Source organism: Scyliorhinus torazame, chromosome 2 (genome assembly GCF_047496885.1).
Source record: "Scyliorhinus torazame isolate Kashiwa2021f chromosome 2, sScyTor2.1, whole genome shotgun sequence".
Classification (NCBI taxonomy): domain Eukaryota; kingdom Metazoa; phylum Chordata; class Chondrichthyes; order Carcharhiniformes; family Scyliorhinidae; genus Scyliorhinus; species Scyliorhinus torazame.
The window spans coordinates 133254393-133275635 of NC_092708.1; the positions used below are offsets into that span (position 1 = coordinate 133254393).

The 21243-nt window shown below is 45.0% G+C and overlaps 1 protein-coding gene across 6 annotated transcripts in view; it reads right to left on the minus strand.

Moving 5' to 3' along the window:
• sestd1 (SEC14 and spectrin domains 1) overlaps window positions 1–21243 on the minus strand; it is a 275430-nt gene that overhangs the window by 183502 nt on the left and 70685 nt on the right. For all 6 annotated transcript variants that reach the window (XM_072477346.1, XM_072477354.1, XM_072477310.1 and 3 more), the window contains exon 5: window positions 10970–11060. In XM_072477346.1, the coding sequence (XP_072333447.1) occupies window positions 10970–11060 (91 nt within the window). The remainder of the gene's footprint in view (window positions 1–10969; window positions 11061–21243) is intronic.

The following is a 21243-nucleotide window of genomic DNA, read 5'->3' on the forward strand; positions in this document are numbered from 1 at the left end:
TGGGGGTTCTCGGGGGTCCCCCTATTTCAGGTGTTGGGGAGGTGTCGGCAGCCAGGGAATCAGGGAATGGGGATGCTGCCATGCAGAGTTGGGGCCAATCTGCGGTGTGTAAGTGTGGGGTGTGGCGGGGTTGGCCACTTGCCGACTTAAAATGGAGATCCGCAAAGACTACAGGGAAATTCAGCTAACACAGGCAAAAACTAGCAAGTGAAAAAATCCTGTGTATTAGAACTTGCAAAAGCCCAGACAGCACTGAAACTCACAGCCATCTGCATACTAATGAGCGATCCCCGGGTATAATTGAAACATGTAAGGTGAATAAGGGCAAGCCAGACTTCTCGGCGCCAGCAGGTGCCAAGACAAAGGAAGGCCAACGGACACTTAGGGACCGCCCAGCGATCAGGGAACAACTCCAGTATTGGAGAAATCAATCCAAGTTTTCGGAACGTAGTCCAATCACTTGGAACCAGATACGGGGTGCGCCCCGAACGGCGCAAAGCCCCTGGGGACTATAAAGTAGAACTATAAAGTTCAAATCGTCCTTCTTGGCAGGGTCACTCAGCAACTCGAATCAACCCTTAAGAGTGAACTGCCTAAGCTGCCGCATCAACCAAGTAAGTCTCCAGTCAACGCACGCTACGAGATAGGCGCTCCTAGCTACCAGTCCATACCAGCTTTTGAATCCTGCAGGCTCAGAATCGAACGAAAGACCATTTGTTCCCCTGACCTGGTGGGCCAGTTCCAAGCTAAGTATAGGCCATTTAGTGATAGAGATAACCTAGCAAGTAGAGTTTTATGCATGAGTAGTGATTTACTGTGTATAATAAATGTGTTTTGATTTGAATCTTACTAATTGGTGTGTTGAGTTATTGATCAGTACTTGAACCTCATGGCAGTATCATAAAGATACCTGGCGACTCTAGAGCAAAGGTTATAGAAACAGGGCAAATTCAGTAAAGACGCAACGGGCAACGGATTAAGAGCCAATCAAAGTTAGCAACAGTGGGCACCCAGGGAATCAGGGGATGGGGATGCTGCCATGCAGAGTTGGGGCCAATCTGCGGTATGTGCGTGTGGGGGAGATGTTCGGGGCCAACCTGCGGTGCTTGTGGGGGTTTTGCAGAGCGGGGAGGGTGGCAGCCGCGGTACTCTGTTATCAGGCTGCTTGCTCAAGATGGTGGCCCGATATCGGGAAACCCTCGTATTCCACGCCATGCATAAATTTTCATGCCGTGGAACACTGAATTGCATTATGATTTATGACCGCAAGGAGTTCATAAAACTAGTGCAATTCAGTTGCGGCGGGAGAATATCATCTCCCAAACGGACAATCCAGCCCAGTTTTTCAGCATCAATTTCACCCTATGCAAGCTAGCTGTTTTGAGAACTCAGCCCACTGCAAGAAAAGCTGTGTGAACCACCAGTAAACTGTGCCTACTACAAAGTCTATTTGAAAAAACAGATGTTTCACCCCAAGTCAGAAGTAACCCTAAAAATAAAAGTGCATGGTGTGGTCACCATGACTGTATTTTGGTAATAGTTTTTAAAACTGATAGGATATTTGGGAAAGGTTAGTTCTGAAGTAAATAAAATACAGGGGAACTGGGTAAATTTAAATACATTGTATAGTTACAATTAAGTCTATTTCTAGTCAACTTTATTGTGTGTTTTATTGTTTAGTAAATTAAAAACATCACAAAAACATCTGGGAAATCCTTCTCTGGTCTTCACATCTTTCCTTACATCATACCAAATACAAAATGCAGTTGAGAGCAGGTTTTTCAAGTTTCCCTTCTGGGATTTGAAATACCCGCACGCTTAACTGAACACCAGCTGTGTTCTCAACATTGCCAGCATGCACTAAGTCATTATCTAAAGACTTGCAAATGGAATTGAACACTGTGCAAAAATCCCCACTTCTGACCTTATGATGGAGGAAGGTCATTGCTGAAACAGCTGAAGATGGTTGCAACCTATGACATTATCCTGAAGAACCGCTGCATTAATATCCTGGGGCTGAGGTGATTAGCATCCATCTTCACAGCATCTTCATTTGTGCTAGGTATGAATCCACTCGGTGGAGCGTTTTCCCCTCGGTTCCCACCAACTTCAATTTTGTTACGACTCCTTGATGCCATACTCAATAATGTGCTTTATTGACGTCAAGGATGATCACTCTTGTGAAGTTCAGGTCTTTTGTCCATATTTGGACCAAGCTGTATTGAGCAGAGTAATCCTGATGGAATCTAAATTGAGCATTGGGGAGCAGGATACTGCTGAGCAACTGCCATTTGATAGCACTTTCAATGAAACCTTCCATCACTTTGCTGATGACTTAGAGTAGGCTAATGGGACAGTAATTGGCTGGATTTGATTTGTCCTGATTTTTGTGTACAGAACATGGCTGAGCAATTTTTCGCTTTACCAGGTAGATGCTAGTATTATAGCTTTTGGCTAAGGATGCAGCTTTTTCTGGAGCACAAGTCTTTAGCTCTACATTGCAAAGTTCCTCGGCCTTTGTTGTAACCAGTATGCTCAGCTATTTCTTGATGGCACATGAAATGAATAAAATTGCATGAATGCTGGCTTTGTGATAGGGATCAGGTAGAGGCCATGATCATCATCAGCTCATCACCACTGACTGAAGACGGTTGAAAATGCTTCAGCCTTCTAATTTGCATCCATGTGTTGGGCCCTGGTATTATTAAAGGTGGGTACGTACATGGACCACCTCCTATTGCTCCTATTTACAAAGCCAAGTATCCCATACTCTTCCTTAACCAACCTCTCATGTGCTATACCACCTTGAAAGATTTTTGAAAAGGCTACCCCCGTTCCCTGTGCCTTGCACACCCCAGCATCCTCAGGATATAGTAAGCCCTCATTTAAAGTTCTAGTTGAGTTCCTGAAAACTACAACTTTAAGTGAAATTACCTTGTGAATCAGATTTTATCATTACACCCAAAGTAAAAGTTATAGTTACATTCTGTAGGACTTTTCCTGTCCGAAGAACATCATTGAAATATCACACCCTGTAAATTTGAATACTGTATATCCTAAATTCCTGTATTTGAAATAGTTTTAAAAACAGAAATAATTTCAAGATATGCTAACTTTTTCTCCTCACAGAACTCTCTCCCGCAGCCCAACTCTCACGGATCGCTTCTCCTCCCAATTCTCCCGCTCACCCCTTCCCAACTTTCCCACTAGCCCCTTATGGAGTCCTGGGGAGTGGGAGGGAGTCCCGGGGAGCGGGAGGGAGTCCCGGGGAGCGGGAGGGAGTCCCGGGGAGGGGAAGAGGCATCTCCAAAGTGGCCCCGATTGGCTCTCACATACTGACCCCACTACGAAATGATGCTGAAGCAAAAGTCCCAATACTATGTGCGCATATCGGTCCTAATATACCTGCAACACGAACACAAAAAGTTCAATGTAAAACAAGGACTAAAGTGTCATACCATTTAGATCGTACTGCCTCTCCAAGTGTTTCTCCCAAAGTACGTCACTTTACATTTAACCTGCACGTGTCCCCCATTTCACCAGACTTTGTCCATGTCCCCCTGATGACCATCATGCTTACTACTTCATTTAATGATTTGTCACATTTACTAAGGTACAGTGAAAAGTACTGTTCTGCGTATAGTCCAGACAGATCGTTCCACACATGAAAAAACACAGGACATGCATAAATACACAATGTTAAATACATAGGCACAGGCATCGGGTGAGCATAGGGAGTGAAGTACTATTCAGTAGAGAAGACATGTGAAGATATCAGTTCAGTCCGTAAGAGGGTCATTCAGGAGTCTGGTAACAGCGGGAAGAAGCTGTTCTTGAACCTGTTAGTGTGTGTTCTCAAACTTTTGTATCTGCTGCCCAATGGAAGTAGTTGGGAGAGAGAATAACCTCGGTGGGAGGTGTCTATAACTATGCTTCCCGCTTTCCCAAGGCGGCAGGTGGAGTAGACAGAGTCAATGGATGGGAGGCGGGTTCACGTGATGGACTGATCTGTGTTCACGATTCTCTGCAATTTTGTACGGTCTTGGGCCGAGCAGTTGCCATACCAGGCTGTGATACAGCTGGATAGGATGCTTTCTGTGGTGCATCTGTAAAAATTGGTGAGAGTCAATGCGGGCATGCTGAATTTCCTTAGATTCATGAGAAAGTAAAGGTCCTGTTATGCTTTCTTGGTCGTAGCGTCGACTTGGGTGAACCAGGACAGATTGTTGGTGATGTGCGCACCTAGGAATTTAAAGCGGTCAACCAACATGTGGTTAGCACTGTTGCTTCAAAGCGCCAGAGTCCCAGGTTCAATTCCCGACTTGGGTCACATTCTGTGCGGAGTCTGCACATTTTCCTAGTGTCTGCGTGGGTTTCTTCCAGGTGCTCCAGTTTCCTCCCACAAGTCCTTAAAGACAAGCTGTTAGGTGAATTGGACATTCTGAATTCTCCCTCTGTGTACCCAAACAGGTGCCGGTATGTGGCGACTGGGGCTTTTCATAGTAACTTCATTGCAGTGTTAATGTAAGCCTACTTGTGACAATAAAGATTATTATCTCCACCTCAGCCCCATTGATGCAGACAGGGGTGTGTATGATTCCTTGATTCCTGAAGTCAATAACCAGCTCTTTAGTTTTGCTGACATTGAGGGAGAGATTGTTGTTGTTACACCACGCCACCATGTTCTCTATCTCCCTCCTGTACTCTGACTCATCATTGTTCGAGATCCGACCCACTACGGTCGTGTCATCAGTAAACATGTAGATGGAGTTGGAGCCAAGTTTTGCCATCCAGCTGTGTGTGCATAGGGAGTATAGTAAGCGGCTAAGTACACAGCCTTGCGGGGCCCCGGTATTGAGCACTATCGTGGAGGAGGTGTTGTTTTTTATCCTTATTGATTGTCTTCTATGGGTCAGGAAGTCGAGGATCCAGTTGCAGAGAGAGGAGCCAAGTCCTCGGTTTTGGATTATGTTGACAAGTTTTGTATCATCTGTAAGAACGCCAAGAATCTGAGTATGCTTCTCCAGCATGCCAGTAAGTCCTTGATTAGATCTAGTAAACTATCCATCTCCTCCAGTGTTTGAATAAAAATAATAAGATGATAAGGCAAGTAATAGAACTGTACAAAACATTCTGCATGTTGAGGCATAGAAGACAAAGTTCTGACTTTAAAGCTGCTCCCAAGAGAATTGGTAATATAATGTCTGTTGTATTATTGGCTTTAACTTGTTCAAGCACTGGACTGTTCTTGAATTTAAGGATTGTGTTGGCTCGTCATTCAGCTTGTTAACTCTGTGACTGCTACATGTTCTTTTAAATAAAGTAAGAAAATCTACTCACTAAACCCTACAACCTCACTACAACCTCCTTTAGAATCTTTAACTTCAAACTTACACTCGGAGAGAACATTGATAATTGGGTTTGCTGCCAGTTGAAACCGGATCATCTACTTACGCTTTCTACAACATGCCCCGCTCAAATTACCATGTTGGCAGCATAAACATCAGCACCAAATTACATCTTGGTTCCTCCCTGTATTTCTCTTCTCTTTCGTTGCCCTCTAGTACATCACCTTGTTTCACACACTGCCCAGTGCTTTAAATCTTCAAGTCTCCCGAACATCACCTTGATTTGCTCACTGAGGTCCCACCCTCCTTTCCCCTTTGGCAACTTCAACAAGTTCAATCTTAGCTCTTCTTGTCCTCTCACTTAATCGCACTACCCTCGGTGGTCCTTTAATCTCTCCTTGCAAATAAGATCTCCAACCCACATTCAGAGTCACCCATTCAACCTTACCATCTGCCATAATCTGGAACAGCTAAGGTCACCTCTGATCAATTCTTTGTAGCTCACATCACTAACACTCCTGTCTGTGTTCATTCCTGATATAAAACTCTCCCCAAGTTATTTAAATATGAACAGTTTTAGCGGCTTTCAACCACTCCCTCACCACTTTAATGCTTGTGTTCCCAAATAAAGGTTGATTCACTCTCATCCTCGTTGATCCCCTGTATGGCACCCAGCTTTGTTCCCTCAAGTTGAAGGATTTGAGCTTATCTAGTGCACAACTGCTTAACCACCATTGTCAAATCTGACTAAACAGCATCAAGCACTAGCATGTCCTACTTCCTTCTGTCAAAAGTATTCAATATTCCGGAATCAACCTGGGGAGCGAAGAAAGCCTTCGGTTTCCATTGTCTACTATCAACTGGCCCTTTAAACCACCTCCCCTGCCCTCTTCAACAAGCAAGAGGAGTTTATTGAGCAGGAGGCAATCCATTCAGCAAACCCTGTGCTTATACCCCATTCTTTTACCCACCTAGCCACTCGCAAGGATTTAATGCTTGTTTAGCCCTAAACCTCCAGATTTCTATAGCCTTTTTTCCCCACCACATCCTATCATGCCATCTCCAAGCTCATTTTGGCCCTATGACACACATCGTGCTACTTTGATCCCATTCCCATTAAACATCTGAAGACTCAGCTTCCCTTCTGGCTTTTAAACTCACTGATATTGTAACGTATTGCTGCTTTTCAGACACTTACTGCTCCCTTTCAAAAGTGCCGTCCTCATCCCCTTCCATAAAAAGTTTACCTTGACCCAAGGCAATGCAAACAAACACTCGATCTCTAATTATGTTTCCTCTTGAAAGTATTGGCATCTTCTAAATCTATGATTATTAGTCATGGAACATAAACTTTGGATCTCTCCAATTAGAAGTCAAACCCTGCCTCGGACCTGAAACAAAATTACATGTAACATTCCCTGCAATTGTCATCACATGCATTGTCTCACCCAGTCTTCCTCAAACTCTCTCTTGCCTTTGACATGATTGACCACACCATCTTCCGCCAATATCCAGCTCAGTGGGATTGCCTTCACTTGGTACCATTCTTGCAAATACAATTGGAGCTGGAGCATCTCCATCAATCGCCACTCCACCCAACTCCACATTGTTATCTCGAGTTCCTCAAGGATTTATTCTCTTTCACATCTGACATTTGACAACAATATTTGCTAATATGAGTCAGCTTAAATATATTTACTGACAACACCCAGTTCTCCAGCTCTAACTCTCGCTCTACCCTTATACTAGTCTCTTGCAGAATCATAGAAAAATTACAGCACAGAAGGATGCCATTTGGCCCATCTTGTCCATGCCGGCCTGAGGACACCCAGGTGCCCTTTCTAATCCCACCTTCCTGAACATGGTCCATAGCCCTGTAGCCCTGCAGTTTAGAACACTGGTTCAGGATTTGAACTTAATTCCTTGTTATTGTAATGAGATAACTCAATTGATGCAAAACATCACATTTTCTTGGCTTCAGGATAGCAAAAGAATCAACACCACTCCACATCATCTCAATGTTTGACAGGGCGTAGAGTTCCATGGGCTGGAAATATGGGTGTGGATCCAGGATTCTGGCAACATCGGGAGACCTGGGCAGTAAAGCCTTGCTCCCATCTTTCCCACTTCCATGACCATTCCTCTCTACTGACGCCCCTCCAGTCTGATTTCTCTGTCCTCCTGTGCCGTGTTTGGTACCAAATGCTCACCAGGTTTGTGTGAAGCTAGAAATGGACAATATTGACACCTCCACCATTGTGACCAAGTGTGCCCATCACTTGACATTCCCCCACCTCAACATGACTGGGCCTGCCCCAGAGGCTGCTGAGAATTACTTTGATTAATATAAGCTACTCTACTGCTGGGGCACTCTTTAAACCAGCTGCAGCCTGATTACGAGACAATTTCAAGAAAGGAAATCAGTGGTGAAGTCCTAGCATTCAGAGTAAGAGTACAGGAGTTGGTTTAGCACAGTGGGCTAAACAGCTGGCTTGTAATGCAGAACAAGGCCAGCAGCGTGTGTTCAATTCCCGTACCGGCCTCCCCAAACAGGCAGCGGAATGTAGCAACTAGGGGCTTTTCACAGTAACTTCATTGAAGCTTACTTGTGACAATAAGCGATGATGATGATTATTATTATTATTATTATTATTATTATAAGTGTCTTGAGGAATTGGAAGGAGCTTGGATTAGAAGGAATGTGGGAACACAGGGAAACAGATGTAGTGGAATATCAGAGTACTGAGAATGGGTCTGGGAGGAAGTAAGAGCACAAGTAAGATGGTAATTGTGGGGAGACACAAACAGAGCATATGCAAGTACCGAGGCCTAGAAGTGAAGCTTCAGTGCAGCATTGATGAAAGTGTGATTAACACTGTTGGGACAGTGGTACCAGAGTGTGAGGTTTATATCTGGAAGCACAGCACAGGGAGATCTGGTAGGGACATTTCAGGATCTGAGGTAACAGGTACCTGGTAAGATGTCAGTGAGATATCAGGATGTGAACAGCGCAGAAAGTAAGAAATAAAGAAATAGAAAAGTTCTGAGAATGTTTGAAATTCATTTACGGGATGCTAGGCTAGCATTTATTGACGATCCCTAACTGGCCTTGAGAAGGTAGTGGGGAGCTGCCTCTTGAACCGCTGCGGTCACTGTGGTGTAGTTGTCCCAGTAGTGCTGTTAGGGAGGGATTTCCAGGATTTTGACACAGTGACAGCGATATATTTCCAAGACAGGATGGTGAGTGGCTTGGAGGGAAACTTCCAGGTAGTGGTGTTCCCATGTGTCTGCTGCCTTTTTCCTTTTCGATGGCAGCAGTCATGGGTTTGGAAGGTGCTGCCTCAGGAGCATTAGTGAGTTTCTGCAGAACATCTTATAGATGGTACACACTGCTGCTAATGTGTGTTGGTGGTGTGGGGAGTGAATGGTGTGGCAATCAAGTGGCTGCTTTGTCCTGGATGGTGTCAACCTTCTGGAATGTTGTTGCAGCTGCATTCATCCAGGCAAGTGGACAGTATTCCATCACACTCCTGACTTGTGGTGGACAGGCTTTGGTAAGTCTCAGTTACTCACGGAGGATTCCTAGCATCTAACCTGCTCTTGAAGCCACAGTATTTTCTATGGTTGCAGTAATGCAGCAATATTTTGCCAGAGGTGGAAAATTCAGATGCAGGAAAATATGAAAGAATGGAGATTGGTAACAGCGTGAACCAGAATCACAAGTGACATGTAGAGGATCAGAAGAAATAACAGGTGGCACAAGGAAGGCAAATCAATGACACTTGGGAAAGAAATAGCAAACGGCAGTAGGAGATATGGAGGGAGTAGTACAGGTGCTCAGATTAGATATGGGCAGCGAGTGAGGAGGAGGTAATACAGAGGTTATCTATGGTGGGAGAGATGTGATGGGGTGAAATTTGAGATTGTAGGGAGCACCAAAGGAGGGAATATAAAGATGGATGAAACCTAATCCTTCCCCCCTTTCCTCCAGTAAAGCTAATAATCAACATTAAGGAATACTCTGCTTTCTGTAAATAGTGCAATTTAAATAATAAATAACTTTTCATGGTAGGTTTAGCCTTGAGATTAAAATCTTACAGCATAATTTTTAATAGTACGTTAGTTTTATTCTCACTTTAATGAAATGAATTAGCCACATTTGCACTGAGCATTTCTGGATAACAGAGGAGTTGCAAGTTAATACAATAAAATTACATCCATGATACTATTGACTAATTTTACTTGTAATAAATCCAAATTGTAATTGATAGCAAGTCAGAAGTTATAATGTTGATTTTTTTGTTATCTTGAAGCCAAAAAAATGTGATGTGTCTTGTCTCAATTCAGTTATCTAATTACAATAACAAGGATTTGAGTTCAAATCCTGAACAATGTTCATCACCATATATGTGCATATAAGGTCACACTCGTTTGTAGGGAGCAACTGCTTATTTATGGGAGTGGCCTTTGTTGCTCTGCTCAAACCTGTTGAGGCCCAAGAACCATAACTATTATGCGTACGTTAGAAAAAAATATTTTCTAGCTAAATAGAATATCTGACCAAAAGACTGATGATATTTATTACTTCTACGAAACAAAGACTGGCTTAGAGGCTGACAATTGTATTGACTACCATGAGGTTAATTTTGTTAGTACTACAGTTCAGATAATTAATGAAGCTTAGCTTCTTATGTGCACAAATAGCATTTATGGTCACTACAATTCACTAATTTCCTCATTGTGAGTCACAATGGATCCTACAAATCTCAACAGATTTCTGCATCTTCATAAACACTGGAAGTGTTTGACTTGGTTCAAAATGCTACATAAAGACCAATGTTAAAAAGTCATTAGGAGGTGGAATTTTGGCAATAGGTTGTGGCTGCTAAGCAGCCAAGAACTCATGCAGCTTAAGGTTTCCCAGCACTAAGGCACAATGGCCAAATATGCAAAACTTGGCCCAATGTATCGAAAACAAAATAAATCTTTCTCTTATGTTTTTACATCTCTACTACAAAGAGGAAACATTTATATGAATTTCACATTGTAACCTAACTGGTAGCATGTTTTTAATAAGCTGAAACAAATTGACTCAAACAATCCATGGGATTGGGCGGCACAGAGATGCAGTGGTTAGCACTGCTGCCTCACGACACCGAGGACTCGGGTTCAATCCTGGCCCCGGGTCACTGTCCATGTGGAGTTTGCACATTCTCCCAGTGTCTGCGTGGGTCTCACCCCTACAACCCAAAGATGTGCAGGGTCGATGGATTGGCCACACGAAGTTGCCCCTTAATTGGAAAAAAAAGTGAATTGGGTACTTTAAATTTATATAAAAAGAAATCCATGGGATGAAAAATTGATTACATGTTCAGGCATCACAAAATTCTTCACATTCTGTCAAATATTCAGGTGTCCAGTTTCTTTGTAAAACCTTATTCTGAAGAACATTAATTTTATAAAGATATTAGTATTTGAGCAACATGGTCACATTCTTTCTGTCCCATCGTGTATATTTTAATAGAAATTAATAAACTTAGAAAAGACTAACAAAAACGATCAACTCTGGATATCTTGTGAAGTGAGTTACACGCACAAATATTAGTTGTCAGAAACTTCACCTGCAGCATCAGTACAACCGTCTTCACCACATTCCATTGAGACTTCCGTCCATCCACAATAACCGTAAAACCCCTTGCTTTACACTTATCACTGCAAGAAAAGAAAAATCACCTTGAACACAGAAGGTCAAACAGAAAAACATCACAAATATAGTTATACCTCAGACCCAGAAATAAAAACCGTAGATCACATTTTAAAATGTTTTCAGGAGCTTCAATGCATCTTTTAACTAATTGGTAAGATGAGCAACAATCACAAACATTCTCTGCCAAGGTCTATTCTGGGAATCATCCAAAAGGGTAAAATTGTCACAAGAAGAATATATAGACAAATAAAATGTCAATTCTAAGTATAAGGCCCAAGTTTTAAAATGCACAGAAGTATAAAAGTCTTTCAATGCAAAAGTACAATTGGGAATCTGGATCATAGTGCAATGACTAAATTACTAAATTTAGGGTGCTAAATTTGTCAAAACAAATCATGTTACCATCTCCTCCGAGTCACGTTCTTTGCATTTATCTTGAAATGAATTCAATTATTTCACAACAGGAAGGAATTTGTTAGGTTTTACCAAAGTCTTCAAATTCAATGAGGCCACGGATGCATGTTTTAACACAAATATTTATCAAAAGGAAACTCAACTTTCTGGTAAACTTAATGAGGAATTTTCTCTTGCCACTTTAGAATTCTATAGCATTCATCCACAGATAATAATAATATAATAATAATCGCTTATTGTCACAAGTAGGCTTCAATGAAGTTACTGTGAAAAGCCCCTATCTTGGATTTCTTCACAGCGCAGCTATGCAAAGAGATGGGGGAGAGGGGGACTGTTGACCTGCTCACCAAAGCCCTTGCAAAATTGCTGTTTATCGAAATCAGAGGGGAAGCTCTCATTAGTTGGAGTCATGCCTCAAACAAAAGAAGATGGGTGTGATTGTTGGATGCCAATCATCACAGCCCGGGGACATTGCTGCAGAGGTTCCTCAGTGAGGTGTCTTAGGCACAATAATCTTCAGTTGCTTGCCTAATGATCTTCCCTCCATCCTAAGGTTAGAAGAGGAAACAATCACTTATGATTGCAAGGTGTTGAGTTACATTCATAACTCCTTGATAGACCTTGGCAGCATTGAGAAGTGGCAAGTAACATGCATGTCACACAACGGTCAGGTAATAACCATCACCAATAAGAGATTCTAAGCTCCTCCCTTTGGCATTTATTGGCATTACCATTGGTGAATCTTCCAATATCAACATCTTTGGGGTCACCATTGACCAGAAACCCAACTAGATCATCCGCATCAATATTGTGGCTGCAAAAGCAAAGCAGAGACTGGCTACTTTGTGGTGAGTAACTCATACCGACTCCCCTAAGCCTTTCCATTATCTACACAATAGGAGAATGATGGAAGATGGTGATAATATGGCAGTTGGTCAAAAGCTCAGTCAAAGATCTAAGTATCAAGAAGCATCTTAAAGAAGAAAAGAATGGTGCAGAGGCAGAGAGATTTATGGCAGTGCTGTACAATATGAATTGAAGGCTAATCACAGGAGTTGCTGGGAAAAGACGGTTTTAGCCACATGCACTAATTTTAATTAAAAAACAAAGGGCTGGATTCTCTACAGCCCGACACCGAAATCGCGGCCGGCGCCAGGCGGAGAATCCATTTTGGCCCACGACATTGGAACCAGCGCCAGTTTCCTGATTCTCCGGGCCCCAAAAAGCGGCGTACTCAGAGTACGCTGCGCCACATATCACCTACCTGCAGCCATCGCTGAAGGCCCGTACTGTCACTCTCCACCCTCGACCTGCCGAAGTTCCAACGGTGTGGATCTAACATGATCCTGCCAGTCGGGATACTAATGTGGTGGCTATGGATTCAGTTCACGGCCGTCCTGGTCGGGGGCAGGCCGATCGGAGGGCAAGGGGGCCTTATACGCGTGGGGCAATGTTTGGGCGGGCAGTCAGGGTCGGGCGCGCGGCCGATCAGGGGGTATATTTTTAATGTCCAGCTCCACTTTCCGAGTCCGCCATGGAGCACAGCGCGGCCGCTGGAGGTTGCCGCCATGCGCATGCGCGGCCTCCGACCCGGACGTGCGGGGGCTGTATCGGCAGCAGAAGCGGCTAGTTTTACGGCGGGTCCCTGCTAACCCGCTACAGGGATGGGAATATGTGGCCCTTTCATGCCAGTTTTTACGACGGCGTGGAGACATAGTCCCAAAAACAGAGAATCCAGCCAAAAGTCTTGTACAATAAATATGCATATTTACTTTGCAAATGTGTTTTGTGATGAAATCCGTAATTTAAAAGCTTGTAATTTTTGAGACAGACGCTATTTGAAAAGGGAAGCCCCAAAATAAAGGAAATTGATAAGCACCCCCCAAAATACCGGCTAATATTTACATTTGGAACTCAGGTTAATTAATGTTCATTATTGAAAATAGGTGTTCACGGTCTATTTAAGGTTTATTAGAGTCCATATAAGAATTTGCTCCACTGTCCAAATAGAGTTTAACTTTTTAAGAAACATTTTCTTGTTAACGTTTACTCATTGTATGATTTTTCTTTGTCACAAAGGAGTCGGCTGTGCCTTACCCTTCTCACTGCAGGGGTACTTATTGGACAAAAACCTGTGCCGCAAGCTGACTTCTGACACACTGTCCCTTGTCTCTAGTTCCAGCAGTCCAGAATCCGGTGTTTTGATTGGAGCCACAAAACATTACAATTCAGTGCTTCAGCCCTGTCAAAATTGTGCAGGGAATAGCACACAACTATCCTCACTTCACTTAACGGGGAGCATTGGAGGAGCAAGCAACTGAATCTGCCTATCAGCACCTCAATGCTATTCTCAACCATCTGTTGGACACATGTACTTGGTTGTATCTCATCTCAGTAATGGCACACAAAAAGGCAAAATCAGGAATGGTAGCAAGGAACAAGCTCTATCACTGAAGATCCATTCTTATACTTGCCCACAGTACGCAAAAGCATGCATGCGATAACAAGTTGTGCACGTTCAATGCATCATTGCAGGCCCCTACATGCTGTGCATTCACAAGTAAAATATGCGGCCAGGCATCACAAACTATCTCAAATTTGTGGGAGTGGTAGCCCTTTCTGGTGCAAGGAACCACAAATCTTAAATATATAAATATTTATACATCTCTATATCGATAAATATCTCATGAAATGAAATGAAAATAAGCGATTTTCATTTCATATCATTAAATATCTATACATATATGTATGCTGTTATCACAGTAAATGTCCCAAGCAATAGGAGTTAATCTGTGATCGCTGCAGTCAGGTTTTTGAAATAAATCCTAGTTTGAAGATAAAGTTTTGAAGCCCAAAGTGCAATTAAAGCATCGTATAAAACTTGGGTTCATGAAATGTTGTTTGGATTAAGGGGATTCTCTGTGGAGTTAATTAGATTTCAGCTTGATAAGATAATGTAATTACAAGGAGGAGCTAAGGCATCAGGAATTTTGCAGAAAAGCAGTGTTAGTTTGAGAGTTAGTTGGAGATGTAAGCAGAAGTCAAGCATCACAGTTGGGGTTTCGGTCCAGTATCCTAGACACCATTGGGGTCTGATCCGGGATTGTATTACCACCTTGGTTGAGTAAGCTCCGGAATTTGCCAGCATATGGTTCTGCTCGCCAAGGCTAGTTCTCATCATCTCTTCTTGAGCATCACACAGGTGCTGACCTCAGAAGGAATTAGACCAACACCCTCTCCATCACAGGGCTAAACACAGCCACATTAGAGCTTAATTCAAGCACCATCACACTTTACAAGCACCCCCTCCACCAGCAGATACATTTCAGTGGATTCTTACATGTAGCTAGGGTAGCACTGAGTGATGAGCACAGTGCCCATGTGCAGGATAAGGTGCTAGAGGCAGAGGCAGCAGTGGGTAATCTCCACTGGAGGATCAAGAACATACAAACCCTGCTCAGTTGAGCAGAGATGCAGGGCCTCAGGAGGCTCTGCTGAAATCAGCAACAACCAAGGTGTTCCCACATGTCAGAGTGGACTCATGCAGTGTTGAGTCATGGACTGAGAATGGAGATGTCGATCCATCAGCATGTGCCCCACAGCAGCTCAAGGCTTTAAGTGCATGGGTTCCTCCATTGAATATGGTCAACCTAATGGAGAGCCATATGCAGAAGCATTTGGTGGATGTGTTAGGAATCCATATCTCCAAGAACGAGACACTTTTTTTATTGAATTATTTGGACACTCTCTTGAATTTTTTAAAAAAAGTTTAAAAGTTCACTTAGGTCTGTGAGCAAGCGACTTTTTCCATGAAATCATGCAACTTCAGCTAAACGACCAGGAAACCACCTGGGGCGACAAGTTATTTTGTTTACTGGAGTTAAATGCTGTTGGCAGGCTGTGGGCACTTGCCGATTGGTTGAAAAATACCTTGCCTGGGAGACGTTCAGGCTGAATATGTTTTTGTTGACCTCAATGTATGTCTTGTGAAGGAAGAATTCCCCTCTCTTCACCCTCCCTGTATTGCCAACAGTCCAGAGTGGATGTTCACCTTCAGCCAAAAAATTCTTGTCTTAATTAACTCATCTGTATTTGAAACCCAAGTTGTGTCAAGCTAGAGTTAACAAAGACAGTGTTACACCAAAGATCCTTTGGAAAGGACTTCCAGGCAGCCACTGTGACTCCATCTTCACATGCAGGAACACCAAATAATCAACGTCAAGACCTTTTCAAAAGTTATTCGTTTTCATAATGTGTTCCCTTTTCCAACCTCTGCAGAGGTCTTATTAGTTGTGTGTGTTGGGATTTTAACAGGGGTAAATCATTATGAATCCGCAACATAAATTGTATGTTAACCAATGTTGCATCTTTTTTAAAATAGATTTGTTTCATAATAAACCAAATATTCAGAGTTCATTGAAAGAAGCCTGGTTTAAGTCTCTATTATCCTGGGTCCAGCAGTAGTGAAGGTAAACAATTGGCCATTTGAGTTAAACATTCACTCATAGTGTGACCTGTGGAATTGTGGGCTAGAGAGAGAAACTGCACTCCTCCCATCCTGGTCATAAGATATAAAGGAACTGTGTACCGATGTTAAGACAATAAGACACGACTTTCGGTGGTGGTGATGTGCTGAGCGGACGCAAATCAGGTGGCTCTCCACCCAACCAGAACCAAAAACATCAATGTTTGGAGAGTTCTGGCTCAAAAAGCCATCCAAACTGTTCCCAAACTTATCCAGGACAAAGACAAACAGTGGTGAAGAGGATGCAGGCAAATGGTAGCTCGAATAGCTGACGAGAAGGCTGACGAGAAGGGGCACGAACAACAGGCGGATGGACCGGCGGAGCCACGAGGCAGGTAGAAGCCCCGACTATGCAAGAGCCGGGAAGATCCAATGCGAACTACGGCCACTCCCTCCCCAATTGGGAATGGATGGAAAAGCTCTTTAAAAAAGGAACTAGCCGCCATGAGGGGTGCGATAAAAATGGAATTCCAGGTAGTGATGAAGGAGGTGGTGACAGAGACGATAGCCTCCCTCCAGAGCACAATAAGACAGCCTGGGGAAGAAGGTGGAGGCACAGGAGAGAACGATCCTGGACCTTGAAAGGCATCGTCAGATCAGAGCGACAGGATCGTGGCTCTGGAGGCTGAGGTGAAGAGGTTGGTGGCGGTACAGGGGAACTTGGAAGGGGATGGTCGAGGACCAAGGGAACAGGTCTCGCCGACAAAATGTCCAAATTGTGGGTTTGCCAGAGGGCATCGAGGGCAAGGACCCGACAGACTATTTCGCCCAAATGCTGGGAAGTTTAGTCAGGAGGGACAGCTTCCCCAACCCCCAGAACTCGACAGGGCACACAGATCGCTCTGGCCGAAACCCAAAGCAGGGGAGCAGCCGAGAGCGATCATCGCTAAGCTGCACCGGTACCAGGACCGGAAAAGATCCTGAGGTGGGCCCAGCAGACAAAGTCATGCTCATGGGAAGGGCACAGGATCCGGGTCCACCAAGACATTGGGACGGATCTTGCATTAAAAGAGCTGAATTTAATAGGACAAAATTGGCGCTCTATAAAAGTGTGGTGAGGTTCGGCATGTTGTTCCCAGCCAGATTCTGGGTCACAAACCGGGGAAAGGAACATTACTTTGGCATCCCAGCGGCGGCTAACGAGCTCATAAGAGCGAATGACCTGGAGAGGGACCAAACTCGGCAGCAGTGAGGACGAGCCGAAAAAGACCACAGTGGGAAAGAAGAGTGGAGACCAGAGACTACTGTGCAGACTATGTGGTTGCGCGGGACTATACAGCCACGTTATCAGTTAAGAGTTGGATCACAGACGAAGGGAGCGGTGAGAGCGAAAGCAGGTGTGGGGGGCGGGGCGCGGTGAAGGGAATGTAGGAAGGCAGACAAAACGGAGACAGGGCTAAACCTGAAGCCTGCTTAGTGGCACAAGGGTGTACATGGTATTCTTCTGTTTGAAACTTAAGTAGTGTGAGTCACCCTGTTCAGCTGAGTGCTATATAAGAGACAGGCATCAAGCACAAACTCAGTAAGCTGTGCACATGAAGGAGACACATCCTGAGTGAGACACAGCCAGAGTGGGAATTGGAACTTGGTAATTTGGTGCAGTGAGGTAATCGGGAAAGGTAAGTGGTAAATCTAATTATAGCGTGAGGCTTTGTGAAGGTTTTGTGAAGGGGAGGTCGTGTCTCACTAACTTGATAAAGGTTTTTGAGGAGGTCACAAAGATGATTGATGCAGATAGGGCAGTGGATGTTGTCTATATGGAATTCAGTAAGGCCTTTGACAAGGTCCCTCATGGCAGACTGGTACAAAAGGTGAAGTCACACAGGATCAGAGGTGAGCTGGCAAGATGGATACAGACTGGCTAGGTCATAGAAGGAAGAGAGTAGCAATGGAAGGGTGCTTTTCTGATTGGAGGCTGTGACTAGTGGTGTTCCGCAGGGATCAGTGCTGGGACCTTTGCTGTTCATAGTACATATAAATGATTTGGAGGAAAATGTAACTGGTCTGATTAGTAAGTTTGCGGACGACACAAAGGTTGGTGGAATTGCGGATAGCGATGAGGACGGTCAGAGGATACAGCAGGATTTAGATGGTTTGGAGACTTGGGTAGAGAGATGGCAGATGGAGTTTAATCCGGACAAATGTGAGGTAATGCATTTTGGAAGGTCTAATGCAGCTAGGGAATATACAGTGAATGGTAGCACCCTCAAGAGTATTGCCAGTCAGAGAGATCTAGGTGTACAGGTCCACAGGTCACTGAAAGGGACAACACAGGAGGAAAAGGTAGTCAAGAAGGCACATGGCATGCTTGCCTTCATTGGCCGGGGCATTGAGTACGAAAATTGGTAAGTCATGTTGCAGCTTTATAGAACCTTAGTTAAACCACACTTGGAGTATAGTGTTTAATTCTGGTCGCCACACTACCAGAAGGATGCGGAGGCTTTAGAGAAGGTGCAGAAGAGATTTATCAGGATGTTGCCTGGTATGGAGGGCATTTTTTTTATGAGGAGAGGTTGAATAAACTCGGTTTGTTCTCACTGGAACAACGGGCGTTGAGGGGCAACCTGATATAGGTCTACAAAATTATGAGGGGCATAGACAGAGTGGATAGTCAGAGGCTTTTCCCCAGGGTAGAGGAGTCAATTACTAGGGGGCATAGGTTTAAGGTGCGAGGGGCAAGGTTGAGAGGAGATATACAAGGCAAGTTTTTTTTACATAGAGGTAGTGGCTGCCTGGAACTCGCTGCCAGAGGTGGTGGTGGAAGCAGGGACGATAGTGACGTTTAAGGGGCAATTTGACAAATACATGAATAGGATGGGAATAGAGGGATACGGACCCCGGAAGTGTAGAAGATTTTAGTTTAGACGGGCAGCATGGTCAGCACAGGCTTGAAGGGCCGAAGGGCCTGTTCCTGTGCTGTACTTTTCTTTGTTCTTTGATCTCAACCAGCCCAGGGAGGGGAGCCCCTGCACTAGCAGGGAGGACTGGCACAGAAAAACAGGTAGTAAGGGGGGCCGTGGCGCACCTATCGGGGGAGAGGGAGCGTCTGGCCCGGGGGGGGGGGGGGACACAAGGCAGAAAGGAGGTGGAACAGGGGGGATACTGAGAACAGACAAGGGACAAAACTGGCAGAACGGTAGGCATAGGCTTCGACGGGCATGGAACAGGCCAAGAAATCAAGATGATGCCGCAAGCAGCCACTTTGGAAGGTCCCTAAACAAAGGGAAACCCCGGAGTTCAGGGGGGCACCCACATGGCCTACACACAGTTGGCGGCCATATTGGGTGGCCCCTGGATAAAAGGAAACCCCGGAGCGCAGGGGCACGACCTCATGGTGAGAACGGTGACTTGGCCATTTTGACGGTCCCCTAACAAAGGGGAACCGCGGAGTGCAGGGGTGTGTCCAACAGGCAAGTCTGGTTGATCCCGCTGAAACCGGGGGACAAATAACCCCCACCAGGATAGTCACCTGGAATAGAACATAGAACAGTACAGGCCCTTTGGCCCACGATGTTGTGTTGCCCATTTATCCGAATCGAAGATCAACCTAACCTACACCCCTTCAATTTACTGCTGTCCATGTGCCTGTCCAAGAGTCGCTTAAAGGTCCCTAATGACTCGGACTCCACCTCTGCTGGCAGTGCATTCCACGCACCCACCACTCTCTGAGTAAAGAACCGACCTCTGACATCTCCCCTATACCTTCTTCCAATCACCTTAAAATTATGTCCCCTAGTGAAAGCCATTTCCATCCTGGGCGGCTTAACAGCCCGGTGAAAAGATCCAGAGTCTTCGTCCACTTGAGAAGCTTGAAGGCTGACAATCTACCTGCAGGAGACACCTGAAGGAGAAGGACAGACTGCTGGTAAGGAAGGGCTGGGTGGGACAGATGTACCACGCATGCTACAGGCCAAGGGCTAGGGAAGTAACCATACTGATCAGCATGAGGACGTGATTTACTGAGACCAGGACGGTTACAGACCCAGAGGGACGGTATGTCATGGTCAGCGGTGTCCTAGACAGGGCACCGGTAATTCTGGTCAATGTGTACGCTCCCAACTGGGACGACACAGAATTTCTATAAAAAATCATGGTGGGAATCCCTGACATTGACACACATCAACTGAAAATGGGGGGGGGGGGGGGGGGGAGAATGACTTTAACTGCGTGCAGGACACGCTGACCGACTGATCAAAACCCCGGAAGGGGAAAAAAGCAGGCATGGCTAAGGAACTGGGAACATTTATGGAACAGATGGGGAAGGTGGACCCATGGAGGTTCCTACACCCGGGAGAAAAGGAATTCTTTCTTTTCACCAGTACACAAAGCTTTGACTTCTTTGGGTGATGTGGTTCGCACATTTGCTTCACAGCTCTAAGGTCCCAGGTTCGATTCCCAGCTTGGGTCACTGTCTGTGATGAGTTTGCACGTTCTCCCCATTTCGGAGTGGGTTTCCCCCGGGTGCTCCAGTTTCTTCCCGCAGTCCAAAGATGTGCAGGTTAGGTGGATTGGCCATGCTAAAGTGCCCTTAGGTTAGGTGGGGTTGCTGGGTTGTGGTGATAGGGTGGAAGTGTGGGGTGCTCTTTCCAAGGGCCGGTGCAGACTCGATGGGCCGAATGGCCTCATTCTTCACTGTAAATTCTATGATTCTATGCAGTGGGGAAATCGGTGCTTCCAGGAATAGGAGGAGAGAAATACTCCGCGATCGTCATCTCCGACCACGCTCTGCACTACATGGATGTGAGGTTGGAGACGGGCCGTGCCCAGCCCCACATGGATGCTGGATACCGATTTCCTGGCCAACAAGGCCTACTGCCAGAAAACATCACGGGCCATAGGTGACAACATCAGTAACAACCTGAATGGGGAAGTCTCACCGTCCATGTTCTGGGAGGCACTAATAGCTGTGATCAGAGAGGAAATTGTAGCCTACAAGAATGTAGAGAGAGAGAGAAGAGAGGTCGGCCAGGCAAAAGCTGATCGACTCCATCTTAGAGGTCGACAGAAAGTACTCTGAGGACCTGACCATAGAGCTGCTGGTGGAGATGAAAAAGCTACAAACGGACTTTAACCTGCTATCCACCAGGAAAGCAGTGCATCAACTCCGCCTGACATGGGGGACCTTCTACGAACACGGAGAAAAGACTGGTCGCTTACTGGCTCACCAGCTGAGAAAGAAGGCAGCCACAAGGGAGATAGCTCAGGTAAGGGGCAACAGAGGCAGACTGGTGGCGGAACCAAAAGAGGTC